The following is a 15517-nucleotide window of genomic DNA, read 5'->3' on the forward strand; positions in this document are numbered from 1 at the left end:
AGACTGCAGTAATAAATTTTTCATTTTACAAAATCATAATATTTCCAATTGAACAAAATATTTCCTAAAGAAAAAGGTTTATTTTAGGAGTGGTGGTGGCGTAGTGGGCTAAAGCACATAACTGGTAATCAGAAGGTTGCTGGTTCAATCCCCACAGCCATCACCATTGTGTCCTTGAGCAAGGCACCTTAACTCCAGGTTGCACCAGGGGGATTGTCCCTGTAATAAGTGCACTGTAAGTTGCTTTGGATAAAAGCGTCTGCCAAATGCATAAATGTAAATGTAGGAGTAAAAAGTGATCATTGTTGGTCATCACTGAATTTGATGATACAAATGATTTAATGTGGAATAAATAGCCTACATTAGCAAATTTATTTAACTTAATTAGTGAAATTGCCAACTAACAGAGAGATCACCTGATATGTTCAGGCTGATTATTTAATCAACATGTTCACACGGGAAGTCGGCATGTTGTTTCCGAGAGTTCTAATATGTTTTGGTGGGGTTTTCAACTACAGTGGTTCAAGCCAATATGGCTGAAGAAATGTTAACAGAAAGATGGAATAAAACTGTACATTTCTTATCTATTACAACCTTCTGTTACTTATAACAACAATGGAAAGAAGCGCAGTTAGAATAGTTAATAATGTAGGAGAGCGTTGTTTAGAACCATACTATGACCTTATTGTAATGCAATATGTAGCAGTTAAAGGTGCACTCGATTCCTGAGAAACACTGTTGATATTCGAAATCAACTGCCAAAACAAACACACCCCGCCCTTCAGTGCTCCTTTGGAAGCTCCACCCTCAACTTATCATAATCCTTCTTTTTTAGTTTATATTCGTCTGACCTTTTTCTCTTGGTCTGTTTCTCAGCCATTTGTCCTCCTTGGAGTTTAGAAAGTTTGCATCAGCCAGATTTGCCATTACTCTTCTAATGAATTTCCCTCTTGCCCTGCCCCCACCTCCCATCCTGTGCATGTGCAAGAACTGTTGCTGATTGGCTGGAGTAGTGTTGTGTGGATAGGTCCGATCCAGTTTGTTTTTGTCCCATTTACAGAGCCAGGGCTGTGTACAAATACTAGATTTTTTTTCAGCCCACCCACAGTACAGACAGCTAGCAGACTGTGAGGAGATATTTGCAGAATTTGACAAAAAGTGTATTGGATTAGAATTACAGAGTGTACCTTTAAGTTTATAGTTTAAGTTTAATATAAGTTACACAGTCAAATTAAACTGGACATGGATTAAAAAGGAAATGTTTAATAACAGTAAAGTCTTACAAGGTTAAATCATATGGTTACAATTTAGATGTAATTGTTACAAATAGACAGAGAAACAAATATAAAGAGCCCAGAACATAAGCCGCAATCCTGTTTTATCCTTTGCTTGACCATGTGACCACAAATAGACCAGATACATTACTAACCAATCAGCAGACCACCTTTAACCCCCACTGTGTTCAAGTTGCTACCATTTGCAGAGTCCCAATACACAAACACCTCAACCAACAGGCTGATAGATCACTATCAGCACTCTCTGTAAGTCTTGGAATGCAAGAGGACTGTTTTCACAAAGAAATAAGGGTTATAACCCAGAAATTAATTCTTTTGTTTATTTTCAACTCTACACTTTTAAAACTATTAAATAGTACTAGTATAATCAAGCTAATATAGTTAGGTTTAATTTCAACATTTCTCATGCTATCTAACAGTGATTATGTTTATATAAAGTAATGCTATAGTACATGAGGAAAACACATCAGTTGAAAGCATAATATTTTTGTATGAGCGTTGAATGTGGTTTATTCACTGTGGGCCTCAGAGCACAGTAGTACACAGCAGAGTCAGACACATGTAGATTTTGGATTGTCAGTGGAACTGATTCTGTCTTCACTTCAGAGTGAAATCTCTCCTGGAACTCAGTGCCAATATCTTCTGCTCCATATGTGTTTCTTCTCAGGATGTATTTAGGGAAATCATATGCTCTCTGGATGTACCCGAAGAGGTCTGGTGTTTTTGTAGATGCAGTATATTTACACTGTAATGTTACTGATACTCCTTCAATTTCAATTACATGTTTATCTGGCTGATCAACTATATCCTCTGATCTGCATTCTGTAAACACATATGAACAATTTTGTGAAAAAAGCCTTTCAATATAGAGACAAAACTAAATGATCAGAGAGTAACAAATTATACTCACCAAGAATGATTGCAAATTTTAGAAGATCCTTCAACCAGATTATTGTTGTAGGGTATTGGTAATGAATAAAAGACACATTTGCACTGCACATAAATAAGTAATATTGCCATTATATTCATGCTGTTAGCCAGAGGGGAACTGGCCCCCACAGTGAGCCTAGTAGTGATTGGCATTCCGGCTCTTTTCAGTGAGCCGGCTCGTTCGGCTCAGCTCACCAAAAAGAGCCGGTTCTTTTGGCTCCCAAACAGCTCTTTAATTTTTTTTTAAATATTTTTTTCAAGTCAAACAGTTTGCTATAGTTTGACTATGATTGGTGTTAAAACAATTCTAATTAAATTATGAAATGAAATCATACTCTATCTTAACCACAATGTATTTAAAAATGCATTGGTTTGCATTTGTATTTAAAGTATAACTTTTTAATGTATATAAACAAAGTGCATATAAATCTAACCATTCAAAATGTATACAATCTGAACAGCATAATAGAATATTGCACCATATCAAAGAAAAATAAATAAAAATTTGCAAAACTGCAGCATCCCACAAATTGAAATAAATGTAAAAAAGAAGGACGCTATTACACATGTGCATTTAAGTATAACTTATTAAATGCATATAAACAAAGTGCATAAATGTAACATTCAAAACGAATACAATCTGAACAACATAATAAGTTGGCTCCGCCCTCCCTCACGCATCTTTGGTTCATTGGTTGACACTGCGTGTCTGATTGACAGGAACAACAGGTGAGGCTGTTAGTCTGAGCAGACAGTCAGAACGAATGTGTGTGCGCTTTAGCATTTAGGCCTATATTATTTTATTTTTTTGTTCTTTGAATTCGTTAATTCTATTCATTTAAATCTTTTGATTATTCATATCTTAATTTTTTTAGATTTTTATAAATACAGGTGCATCTCAATAAATTAGAATGTCGTGGAAAATTTCATTTATTTCAGTAATTCAACTCAAATTGTGAAACTCGTGTATTAAATAAATTCAATGCACACAGACTGAAATAGTTTAAGTCTTTGGTTCTTTTAATTGTGATGATTTTGGCTCACATTTAACAAAAACCCACCAATTCACTATCTCAAAAAATTAGAATATGGTGACATGCTAATCAGCTCAAAACACCTGCAAAGGTTTCCTGAGCCTTCAAAATGGTCTCTCAGTTTGGTTCACTAAGCTACACAATCATGGGGAAGACTGCTGATCTGACAGTTGTCCAGAAGACAATCATTGACACCCTTCACAAGGAGGGAAAGCCACAAACATTCATTGCCAAAGAAGCTGGCTGTTCACAGAGTGCTGTATCCAAGCATGTTAACAGAAAGTTGAGTGGAAGGAAAAAGTGTGGAAGAAAAAGATGCACAACCAACCGAGAGAACCGCAGCCTTATGATTGTCAAGCAAAATCGATTCAAGAATTTGGGTGAACTTCACAAGGAATGGACTGAGGCTGGGGTCAAGGCATCAAGAGCCACCACACACAGACATGTCAAGAAATTTGGCTACAGTTGTCGTATTCCTCTTGATAAGCCACTCCTGAACCACAGACAACGTCAGAGGCGTCTTACCTGGGCTAAGGAGAAGAAGAACTGGACTGTTGCCCAGTCCTCTTTTCAGATGAGAGCAAGTTTTGTATTTCATTTGGAAACCAAGGTCCTAGAGTCTGGAGGAAGGGTGGAGAAGCTCATAGCCCAAGTTGCTTGAAGTCCAGTGTTAAGTTTCCACAGTCTGTGATGATTTGGGGTGCAATGTCATCTGCTGGTGTTGGTCCATTGTGTTTTTTGAAAACCAAAGTCACTGCACCCGTTTACCAAGAAATTTTGGAGCACTTCATGCTTCCTTCTGCTGACCAGCTTTTTAAAGATGCTGATTTCATTTTCCAGCAGGATTTGGCACCTGCCCACACTGCCAAAAGCACCAAAAGTTGGTTAAATGACCATGGTGTTGGTGTGCTTGACTGGCCAGCAAACTCACCAGACCTGAACCCCATAGAGAATCTATGGGGTATTGTCAAGAGGAAAATGAGAAACAAGAGACCAAAAAATGCAGATGAGCTGAAGGCCACTGTCAAAGAAACCTGGGCTTCCATACCACCTCAGCAGTGCCACAAACTGATCACCTCCATGCCACGCCGAATTGAGGCAGTAATTAAAGCAAAAGGAGCCCCTACCAAGTATTGAGTACATATACAGTAAATTAACATACTTTCCAGAAGGCCAACAATTCACTAAAAATGTTTTTTTATTGGTCTTATGATGTATTCTAATTTTTTGAGATAGTGAATTGGTGGGTTTTTGTTAAATGTGAGCCAAAATCATCACAATTAAAAGAACCAAAGACTTAAACTACTTCAGTCTGTGTGCATTGAATTTATTTAATACACGAGTTTCACAATTTGAGTTGAATTACTGAAATAAATGAACTTTTCCACGACATTCTAATTTATTGAGATGCACCTGTAGATTTGGCTCTTCTGATATGCGAGCCAGCTCCCAACGTTCACCTACAAGAGGTGGCTCTTAGAGCCGAATCGTTTGCGAACGACCCATCACTAGAGCTTGGTTTCTCCCAAGGTTATTTTCCTCCATTAACCAACATCTTATGGAGTTTTGTATTCCTTGCCACAGTCGCCTTTGGCTTGCTCACTGGGTTTCTAAATACAATTATTATTTAATTATTTATTTTTATACACACTTCATAATTGTATTTAATCAAACAACACAATTATGAATCTAAGACTGTATAGATATTACGGTTTCATTTTCTGTTAATGCATGATTTTCTGTAAAGCTGCTTTGAAACGATGTGTGTTGTGAAAGGCGCTATACAAATAAAAATTATTTGACTTGACTTGACACATTAATGTAACAACATCTGTAAGAGTTTATCTTTTTTACCTTGGCTTATCCACTGAACTTCGGAACACCAGGTAATGGACCAGTTGTCTAGGTTCGTTACAGTGGGCAAGAATGATATGGCACACATAAACACACACAAACTAGGGAAATGTCTTGAACCAATTTATATTATACTTGGAAAAATGTATGAATGTATGTGAAATGAAATTTCAATGTATCAATGAAATAAAAAAATAAAAACACAAATTAATGCTTGTTCCTCTTTATCCCTTATGACTTCCTTTTTATATCCTAGATAAATAAATGTATTTATTAATGTATTTATCAGCATCAAAATCAACAATCACCACTCTTAGATTTGTCTTCCGCGATCAGCGAAACGTGTTTTTCTCTCTGCTTCCGCATCTCGTCTTTACGATGTCACACACAGTTTCCGTCTCAACCTATACGTATCACACTTTCCGTGTTGGGTTATTTTTTTATTATTTTATTTTTTAAATTACACAATGACTTTGATTAGACATTTTATTGCATATTTTCAGTATTTTTGTTGAAAATATAATTATTGAAAAATTATAATTTTTCTAGTCAGTCAAATTCTGACTTGTGTTACACTAACAACAGATGTCACAGAGTTATTTGAAGTATTGGTGATGTGAATGGCAAAAAAGCAGCTGCGTCTCTACATTAGGGGCAAGTGGGGCTAAGCCCTTGTTCAAATTGCATGGCATCATCATAAATTTATTTTAAAAAATAATATATTTTTCGCAACTTGTATGTGTTTTATGTCCATTATACAAGAAAAAAGTATACATTCTTTTGAGAAATTCTATTATTATTAAGGTATGCTGCATAAAAGCCATTTAATCGTTCTCATTTGCTGTGTGTGGGGCTAGCCCTTCATCCTCAATGTTAATCAGCGGAGATCTGGAGAATGTCATGCGCATGTGCGAACGGACGTTCAACGATGGCCTGAGGGGCAAGTTTGCCTTTTCCCCTGAGCCAATCAAAAGCTTTGATCATATTTATGTCAGCTGTTGACATGAGTATCGGAACATTATCATCACGATGGCACTGCGGATGGCTGCCTCGGTGTGGAGCTCCTCAGTTCTTTTGTTGTTTTTGTAAGTTGTCCTGTGTTTAGTTGTTTTTATCTTTTTCCAGTCAGTTTTACCAGAGACAAACTCCTGAACATTCGACAGCATGTACCAAACAATCTTTTCCCAGTTTTTGAATATTCAGACATTTTGCTAGACATTTTAGTTGAAGGCGCGGCTTTGTTGTTCAGGAGACACAGGCGAGGAAGACAAGCCGGTGCGCTGGTCAAACTCCGTAGGCGCGGATTTCGAACAGCGCTGCCGAGTATTCACTTAGTGAACTCCACTCTCTTCCTAACAAAACGGATGAACTACATCTCCTCACCTGCACAAACAAGGACTTTTCAACCTCTGCTGCCTTGTGCTTCACAGAATCCTGGCTGAGTGAAGCCATTCTGGACAGTGCGTTACATCTGCCGGGCTTTCAGCTGTTCAGAGCGGATCGCATCACAGAGTTAACGGGGAAAACGAGAGGCGGTGGAACATTGCTTTTATATCAGTGAAAGTTGGTGTACAGATGTAACAACGTTAAAGAGGATGTGCTGTCCTAATTTGGAAGCGCTCTTTATTAACTGTAAGCCTTTCTACTCACCACGGTAGTTTTCCTCATTTATTCTGGTGAGTGTGTATATCACGCCAAATGCGTGTTTGAACACAGCGCTGCAACAGCTGGCTGATCAAATCACAGACATGGAACAACAATACCCAGACTCAGTTATTATTATTATTGAGGATTTTAACAAAGAAAATCTCACACATCTCTGAACTGCCCAAATACAAACATTACATCACATGCCCCACCAGAGACAGGAACATACTGGATCATTGCTACACAACAATAAAGAATGCATATCGCTCTGTCCCTAGAGTAGCTTTGGGACTCTCTGATCACTGTCTGGTTCATCTTCTTCCAACCTACATGCAGAAATTAAAATCAGCCAAGCCAGTAGTAAGGACTGTAAAGAGATGGACCAATGAAGCAGAGAGGAAACTACAAGCCTGCTTCGATTGCACGGATTGGAGTGTTTTTGAGGCTGCAGCCACAGACCTGGACGAGCTCACAGATACAGTTACATCATATATCAGTTTCTGTGAGGATATGTGCATTCCTATTAGGACTTAAAGTTCAACAATGACAAATCGTGGTTTACAGCAGAGCTCAGGCAGCTTCATCAGGCCAAAGAGGATGCTTACAGGAGTGGGGACAAAGTCTTGTACAATCAGGCCAGAAAAGCCCAATCTCACACCCCACACCCACTCTGACCTTCACTTCACACAAACACCAACACCTCCTGCAACCCCCCTCCTCCCCCCTCCTGCTACTCAACCTGCACTTAAGATCTGTGAAGATGATGTGAGCCGCGTCTTTCATAAAACAAAAGACGAGGAAGGCTTCAGGCCCAGATTGCGTCTCACCTGCATGTCTTAGATCCTGTGCTAACCAGCTGGCCCCCATCTTCACACAGATCTTCAATAGATCACTAGAGCAGGGTGAAGTCCCATGCTGCTTCAAACGCTCAATCTTTATTCCTGTCCCAAAGAAACCAAAAATCACAGGACTTGATGACTACAGACCTGTCGCCCTGACGTCTGTGGTCATGAAATCATTTGAGAGACTGGTGTTGGCTCACCTGAAGAACATCATTGGACCCTTTCTAGATCCCCTTCAATTTGCTTATCGAGCAAACAGGTCTGTGGATGATGCAGTCAACACAGGATTGCATCATATCCTGCAACATCTGGACAGACCAGGGACATATGCAAGGATCCTTTTTGTGGACTTCAGTTCAGTTTTCAACACCATCATCCCAGCTATACTCCAGAATAAATTATACCAACTCTCTGTTCCCATGTCTATCTGTCAGTGGATTACCAGCTTTCTGACAGACAGGCAGCAGCTTGTGAGACAGGGGAAACTCACTTCTAGCACATGTGCAATCAGCACTGGTGCCCCCCAGGGATGTGTGCTCTCCCCACTACTCTTTTCCCACTACACCAATGACTGCATTGCCAAGGACCCCTCTGTCAAGCTCCTGAAGTTTGCAGACAACACCACTGTCATCGGCCTCATCCGAGATGATGATGAGTCTGCATACAGAAGGGAGGTTGAACAGCTGGCTGTCTAGTGCAGTCAAAACAGCCTTGAGCTGAACACGCTCAAAACAGTGGAGATCATTGTGGACTTTAGGAGAAAAACCCCAACACTGACCCCCCTCACCATTTTAAACAGCACAGTGGCAGCAGTGGAGTCATTCAGGTTCCTGGGCACTACCATCTCACAGGACCTGAAGTGGGAGACCCACATTGACTCCATTGTGAAAAAGGCCCAGCAAAGGTTGTACTTCCTTCGCCAGCTGGAGAGGAAATTCAACCTGCCACAGGAGCTGCCTATACAGTTTTACTCAGCAGTCATTGAGTCTGTCCTCTGCACTTCAATAACTGTCTGGTTTGGTTCAGCTACGAAATCAGACATCAGAAGACTACAAAGGACAGTTCGGACTTCCAGAGTGAGGAAAAAGGCTGGAAAAATCACTCTGGACCCCACTCACCCTGCCCACTACCTTTTTGAACTGTTGCCTTCTGGCCGACGCTTCAGAGCTCTGAGCACCAGAACCGTCAGGCACAGGAACAGTTTTTTTCCCCCAGGCTTTCCATCTCATGTACAGCTTTGAGCAAAAATTAGTGTGCAATACACAGCTTAGTCTTTTTATATTATCCAACACATCTTACCTGTTCTGCCATTACATTCCCTTGCACTGTACATAACCGATTTGTATTTAGATTTGCACTACGTATGTGTATGTGTGTGTGTATGTATATGTATGTATGTATATGTATGTATATATATATATATATATATATATATATATATATATATATATATATATATATATATATATATATATATATTCATATATGTGTATATATGTGTATATGTATGTGTGTATATGTGTGTGTATAGGTCCAGTGCTTGTACCAAATACACCTACAAGGCATGTAACATTTTAGAAAAGTACAATCAAACATGAGCCTTTTTCATGAACAATTTTAAATAAAGTCCTTTCTGCAAATGCATGTGATTTTTTTTTTTAATCAATTCAGTAGTACTTGATAATAATAATTTCTTACCATTTTGAACTAATAAGTCTGACACTCACTTATAAATGTATTATACCTTCTAGTGTCAAGAGAATCAGTGGTAGACATCTGTCCATATTCAAAGCAGAAATATATCTCTTTTTAAGGTGTTTGTAGCTGTATTTACACTGATTTTTGAAAAGTGCACCAGAGAGGAAGTCTATTATATATAATTAGTGTGGGTGTGGTTAGTGACATAAGCACCCTGCCAGAGATATTCTATACATAGATATCATTCTAAGCGCTTTTACCATTGTAGAAAGCGTAATGGTCAGCTTGGATCACGTGAGTCTTCTCTGGCCAATCATATAATGGCTGACGTCAATGCATAGCGTTCAGAGTTTTACAACCGTTTTTTAAAACGTTTTCGATGCACTTTTTCCTGTGGTAGATTTTGAGATATATCTATGTTAGTTAATGTATTTTGGGAATGTAAATTTTTTTGTGGAATAATCTTTTAATCTATTTAAAAATATATTTATTATATTTATTATTTTATATTACATATTTGCTGTGTGTGCCTAATGATTAGCATCATTGGGCACACACAGCAGTCATAATAGTAATTACAATAATATAATTAAAACGCGTTATTCGTTTTGATGCTAACCTTGTTGGCTCCTTTTAGAATGGCTCTGACCCTGCCTTCTGCCCATAATTATACATTAATTTGAATATAAACATATGTCGTACTACAACTTGCTATTGTTACACACTCTGGTAAACACCTTCCTTAGACTTTAATGGGAATGTTTTTAGGGACAGTATATTTTGAGAAAGCTGATGCTTAAAAAATAGAACCACTGGTTTCTCAGGTGTAGATTTTTCTTTCTCTTTTAAGTTCTCCTATGACTTGGAATACACAAGTCATATCGACAACTTTTATGGTGCTCTTTTGGAACTTAACAAATGTGGTCACTTTGAACTTTTGTTGAATAGAAAAGACCAGCATGAAGATAATTTCAAATTTCTCCTTTTCTGTTCTGCTGAAAAAATAACAACATACATGTTTGAAACGACATGAGGTGAGTAAATAATGAAAGAATTTTCACTTTTGGTGTGAATTATTCCTTAGGCCTCTCATGTTTTATAATGCATACAGCACCCTCTTTTGGTTACTTGCTGTATGGCTTTACATTTTCCTTATATATTTTTTGTTCTTTTGGTACTTTTTACCTCATAAACCTTTGATTCTGATGTACATCCTAGAATACAGATAAAATAAGCTAATGAATAATAATGGTCATAATCCAATATTTATTTTTAAATTTGAATGAATGAATTTCATCATATTATCTTTCACCCTCACAGTCATCAAAATCCATCTTATTCTACCTCTAATTCAAATGGATATTTTAAAGGAAAATGATTCTCCACCTTCAGCTGTGTCAGGATTTTTGTACAGTGTTGTTGGGTTTCCTGTCAATGTGGACACCAGGGCACAGCAGTACAGAACAAAGTCAGTTACTGCAGCAGAGGAGAGCTCCAGATCCACTTTGTTTTGTTTTTCTTTTCTGAGTTTAGTAGAGAATCTTGGATCTACATCAGATGTCTTATTCTCTTTTATACTTTCAAATATGAGCACAAGGAATTCAGGAGCTCTTCTTGGATACTGACGGTACTATTGAAGTGACTGTGCAGAGGAATAACTGCAGGATAATTTAACATTTGAACCTATTTCAGCAAACTCTTCAGTGCTATCTGGTGTGATAGCGTTTCCAAAACTGGCACCTGGAACAGGAGAACAACTTTTTATAATAATTTATCACTGTTAAAAGTTAATTAGGCATGTAACAGTTAATGGTTACATTAAGGGTTTTAATGTTGTGCATCATGTATTAAGATTCTAAAATCTACAAACGTCTCACTCTGCAACGACAACAATTATTTAGAATACAAATTGTTTATACTCTTAAAGTAGACTAGCTTTTTAAAATAAGAGCCTAAATTAATAAAATGTACTTTCAATATGCAATTAAATGACTTGCATGCAAAAGGCAGAAAGAAGAGTAACTGAATGAAGTGTCATTGTGCATGCATTCACAATGAAGATTAAATCACCTCTGCTACAGATAGACTACAGTCAATTTTAATACAGACTCTGTGGGCGGCGCCAGGAGAGGCTTGACCAAGGCAGGAGGTGCCAGGAGAGGCTTGAGGGTGAAGCCATACTGTTTATACTGCATAAGAACCATTATAGAATATAAAACATTTTTGCTATTGCAATTTCACATTTTACCTCTCCTTAGTCAAAATGAATGTGATTTACCAATTTTTTTTTGTGGCATTAGGATTCAATTGAAGTCTGTTTTTGTACAGTGTTGTTAAGTTTCCTGTCACTGTGGGCCGCGGGGTACAGTAGTATAAAGCAGAGTCTGTAACAGCAGCAGATGAGATCTCCAGATCCACACTCTTGGCTTCTTTTCTGTGTTTGATGGAGATTCCAGAAACCGGAGGATCAGCTAGAGTAACTGTTCCATAAGAATCCAGTATGAGGAACTTTGGTGGTAAATCTGCATACTTCCGATACCACTGAAGACTATTGACTACAGTAGCACTATAGTTACAAGAAAGTGTAACACTGTCACCCTCAAAAGCAAATTTAGTTTCACTGTATGGGATGATGATATCACTGGCTTTGCTACCTGTAAATGAAAAACAAAAGTATTAATTAATTTAAATATAGCTAATACAATACTAATGTAATTTCTGTTCTGTTTCAAACATCTTGGCATTTTTCAAATTCAAATAAAAAGTTTTTTTTAGTTAGTAGTTTTTTTTAGCTTTGTTAGTTGTTCCTATTATTATTGACACTAACGTCAAAGCATCATATTGTCAACAGTAAAATATTACAGATGATGCATTATAGGCAATTTTGATCTTTTTCGACTTTTTATTGATTGAATTTCATTTCTGTTGTTATATATATATAATACAATGCATATATTATGGCAGTTTCATAACTGCAGCATTTCAAGCAATATGAACACACAATAGCAGTTGGTGCTACATAATATATATATATATATATATATATATATATATATATATATATATATATATCTATATATATATATCTATATCTATATATATATATATATAGTGGTGGTGGCGCACATAACTGGTAATCAGAATGTTGCTGGTTCAATCCCCACAGCCATCACCATTGTGTCCTTGAGCAAGGCACATAACTCCAGGTTGCTCCAGGTGGATTGTCCTTGTAATAAGTGCACTGTAAGTTGCGTTGGATAAAAGTGTCTGCCAAATGCATATGTATATATATATATATTTTTTTTTTTTTTTTTTTTGTTTTTTTACAAAAGTGGGAAAGAACCAGACTGGGAAGGTAAGGAACATTTGTAGGGTAAATTATGTTTCAATTGGCCGTTGTGGATTTCAAATTCTGTGTTTGAAGACATTTTTAACAACTATGTATAATTATTACATGTATATATAATGTACAGCTAATCCAGGTACAAGGAAAATATTATTAGAGGTAAAAAGTATATTTCTCAGGTGTTTCCATTAATGTTAGATATGCTGCATTAATACAGATTTGATGCTGCCTGGTTTTGACTGAGAAGCAGATCTGTAAATAAAGTTACACTTAAATGTTAATTATCTGAATGCTTGTTATGATTTCTATGCCGATAAATCCACCACACGGGAAAAAAAAATATTGCTTATTTTTGCGTATTTTGGTTAGGCAAGTTGCTTATTTTGGGCTTGTTTTCCAGACCATGTTGCTTGTTTCTCTTGCGAGATCTGGCAACACTGCATTTGGTATTTCACCCGCCCCGTAGCACAGAGTACTGTCATTTTTAAAAGAATGTTATTAACCGTTCTTTTATTTTGTTCCAACCTTTTGGAAAGGAGGCTGCAGAACTTCTGAACCAGAACGAAAAAAAGACAGTTTTTGTTCAGAACGAACCAAAATGAAAAACATTTTGTTTTTAGTCCCTGCTTAAAACACATGATGGTTTTTGCTTTAAGTGTTGTACGAAACACTTAGGTTAGAGATGATGGATGCTCTATGCTTTCTAAATAATTTATCTTGTGTAAAAACTTTAATCATGTTTCTCTTAAAATTGTTCATCAGTTTTAAGTTGCATGTGTTGCTATGTTGGATGTGTTTGTCCCTTATGTGGCACACTCTGCTATTTATCATATAGCAGCAGTTAAAACACAAAGAGGCAACATTGTTTTACACAAATTGCATTAACCCATGGAAATGCTTTCTTCAAAACAGGATTCAAAAGCACTTCTACCATGCTCCCTAACACCAAACACTGGTATGAAAGCGCCTAGAGCCAGATCACAACTCTACACTCATATTATTCCATGGCTGGCTCCCTATTGTAGTAACAGGATCAAATTTGTATCACTATTGCAACTTTGTCACCTTTGTTTGGAGCATGGTTGCATAATAACTGATGTTATCTCAGGATGATCTGAAAAAGTTTTTTAAAGAGTATCAATAAAAGCAAATTAATTCTGCCTGTTAGTCAAAAGGGTTAACATTGTCAGTGTCACAAACGTGCTTATATATAATTAGTGACCTAGAAATTAGTTTATCATTGGTACATAAGCTAATGTTTTTCAGGAATGAATAACTTAAAAATAATTTAATTTGTAAACACACACAGGTGTTGCCGCAAGTGCAATCATATTATGTGCATTATAGATTGTGGGTTTGATATGGATTGGGATCGAATTGAAAACTGAATTTCAGTTTTTGTACAGCTTGTTTCATACTTAGAATCACTGGGCTTCTAGAGCACAGTAATAGAGAGCTGAATCTGACAGAGTTACACCATTAATAATGAGTTCAGTGGATGTTTCGGATGTAGTTGATTGCAACCGAGGATCAGAGGGGGTTGCAGTATCATTCCATGACCGAGCCTCTTTCCACATTAAATACTGAGGTTCTTTGTTAGGATTCTGTCTATACCAGTAAAGTCTAACATAACTGCTGCTTGTGTCATATGAGCAGCTCATGGTCACATTCTCCTCTTCTTTCTTTATAATTTTAGTTCCTTTATTTGGGTTGATCTGTTCTGCAGTCATCACACCTACAACAAACAAGAATATTTTTGCACAAAGTTGCACAAAATTATCTCTGTCCCTTGGATCTTTTTGTACACATACATGTAGTCGAAATGAAAAAAAAAAAAGTGTCCTATTTTACCTGAAATATGGATTAAAATTAGAAGCAGGTGTCTTTCCATGTCTACTCATTCAGGTCAGTTCTGTTATTGCCGTCTGTCCTCTAAGCTGTAGCTCTGTTACTGTGAGTTTTCAGATGTAAAGTCACTATGTAGCTTCCGGCTTTCTGTGAGATGCTGCTTTCTTGGTGTCACGCATAAACAGATTTACAGTAAAATTGATATAAACAAATGAACGCCTCTTGAATGTGTGCTCTGAGAAATGTTATCTGTTCCTGGTCCCGCCTCAGCACTAACAGTGCCATCTGAACATCAGTTTTGATGTTGTTTTCTGCTTGTCTCTTTTGCAATTAATTACACATATTGTGTGTTTATTATCATTAATACAACTTTATTTCTCATATTTACAACTTCGTCATATTTGCAGTTTCATTTCTGGTTATTTAAACATTACAACTCACAGTTGCAACCAGAGGGGGCCTCCAAACAGGCTTGTGCCCCGGGGCCTTGCAGGACCATAGTCTTTCCTTGTACTAACGTTTCTCAAATAAATACACCTAGTTTAGTGTTGATCTGGTGCAGTTGGAAAACTATTATCTATTTTGGTGAAGCATGTTTTTGTATGAGTGTGGGATGTGTTTAGTCAATGTGGGCCTCAGAGCACAGTAATACACAGCAGATACATGCAGATTCTGGATTGTCAGTTGAACTGTTTTTAATGTGGAATCCAGTGTAACAGAGAATCTCTTCTTAAACTCAGGCTCAGTTGTTCCTTCAGCAAAAGCATATTTACTCAACATGAATGTTGGTGATCTGTTTGGTAGCTGTTCGTACCAGAAGAGATATGCATTTTTTATTTCATTAAACAAACAATAATCAATCAACTGAATCACCAAAAGTACTAAATAACATTCAATAACTGTCCAGACTCACAAATACCTCAACCTTTTCATTGTCGAATGAATTCAAAGTAGAGATGAATTGAAGATTATTCAGAAATCCACAAACAGAAGATATTCACAGTTCAGATGAGACTCTTGGGT

At 37.1% G+C, this 15517-nt stretch overlaps 1 gene segment (V, D, J or C); it reads right to left on the reverse strand.

Moving 5' to 3' along the window:
- Nucleotides 1–14070: 14070 nt before the first annotated feature.
- On the reverse strand, nt 14071–14537 carry LOC127442720 (T cell receptor alpha variable 14/delta variable 4-like). The segment is given in 2 exon segments: nt 14071–14381; nt 14498–14537. Coding segments are annotated over 2 exon segments (351 nt in total).
- Nucleotides 14538–15517: the final 980 nt, after the last annotated feature.

Source organism: Myxocyprinus asiaticus, chromosome 6 (assembly GCF_019703515.2).
Source record: "Myxocyprinus asiaticus isolate MX2 ecotype Aquarium Trade chromosome 6, UBuf_Myxa_2, whole genome shotgun sequence".
NCBI lineage: Eukaryota > Metazoa > Chordata > Actinopteri > Cypriniformes > Catostomidae > Myxocyprinus > Myxocyprinus asiaticus.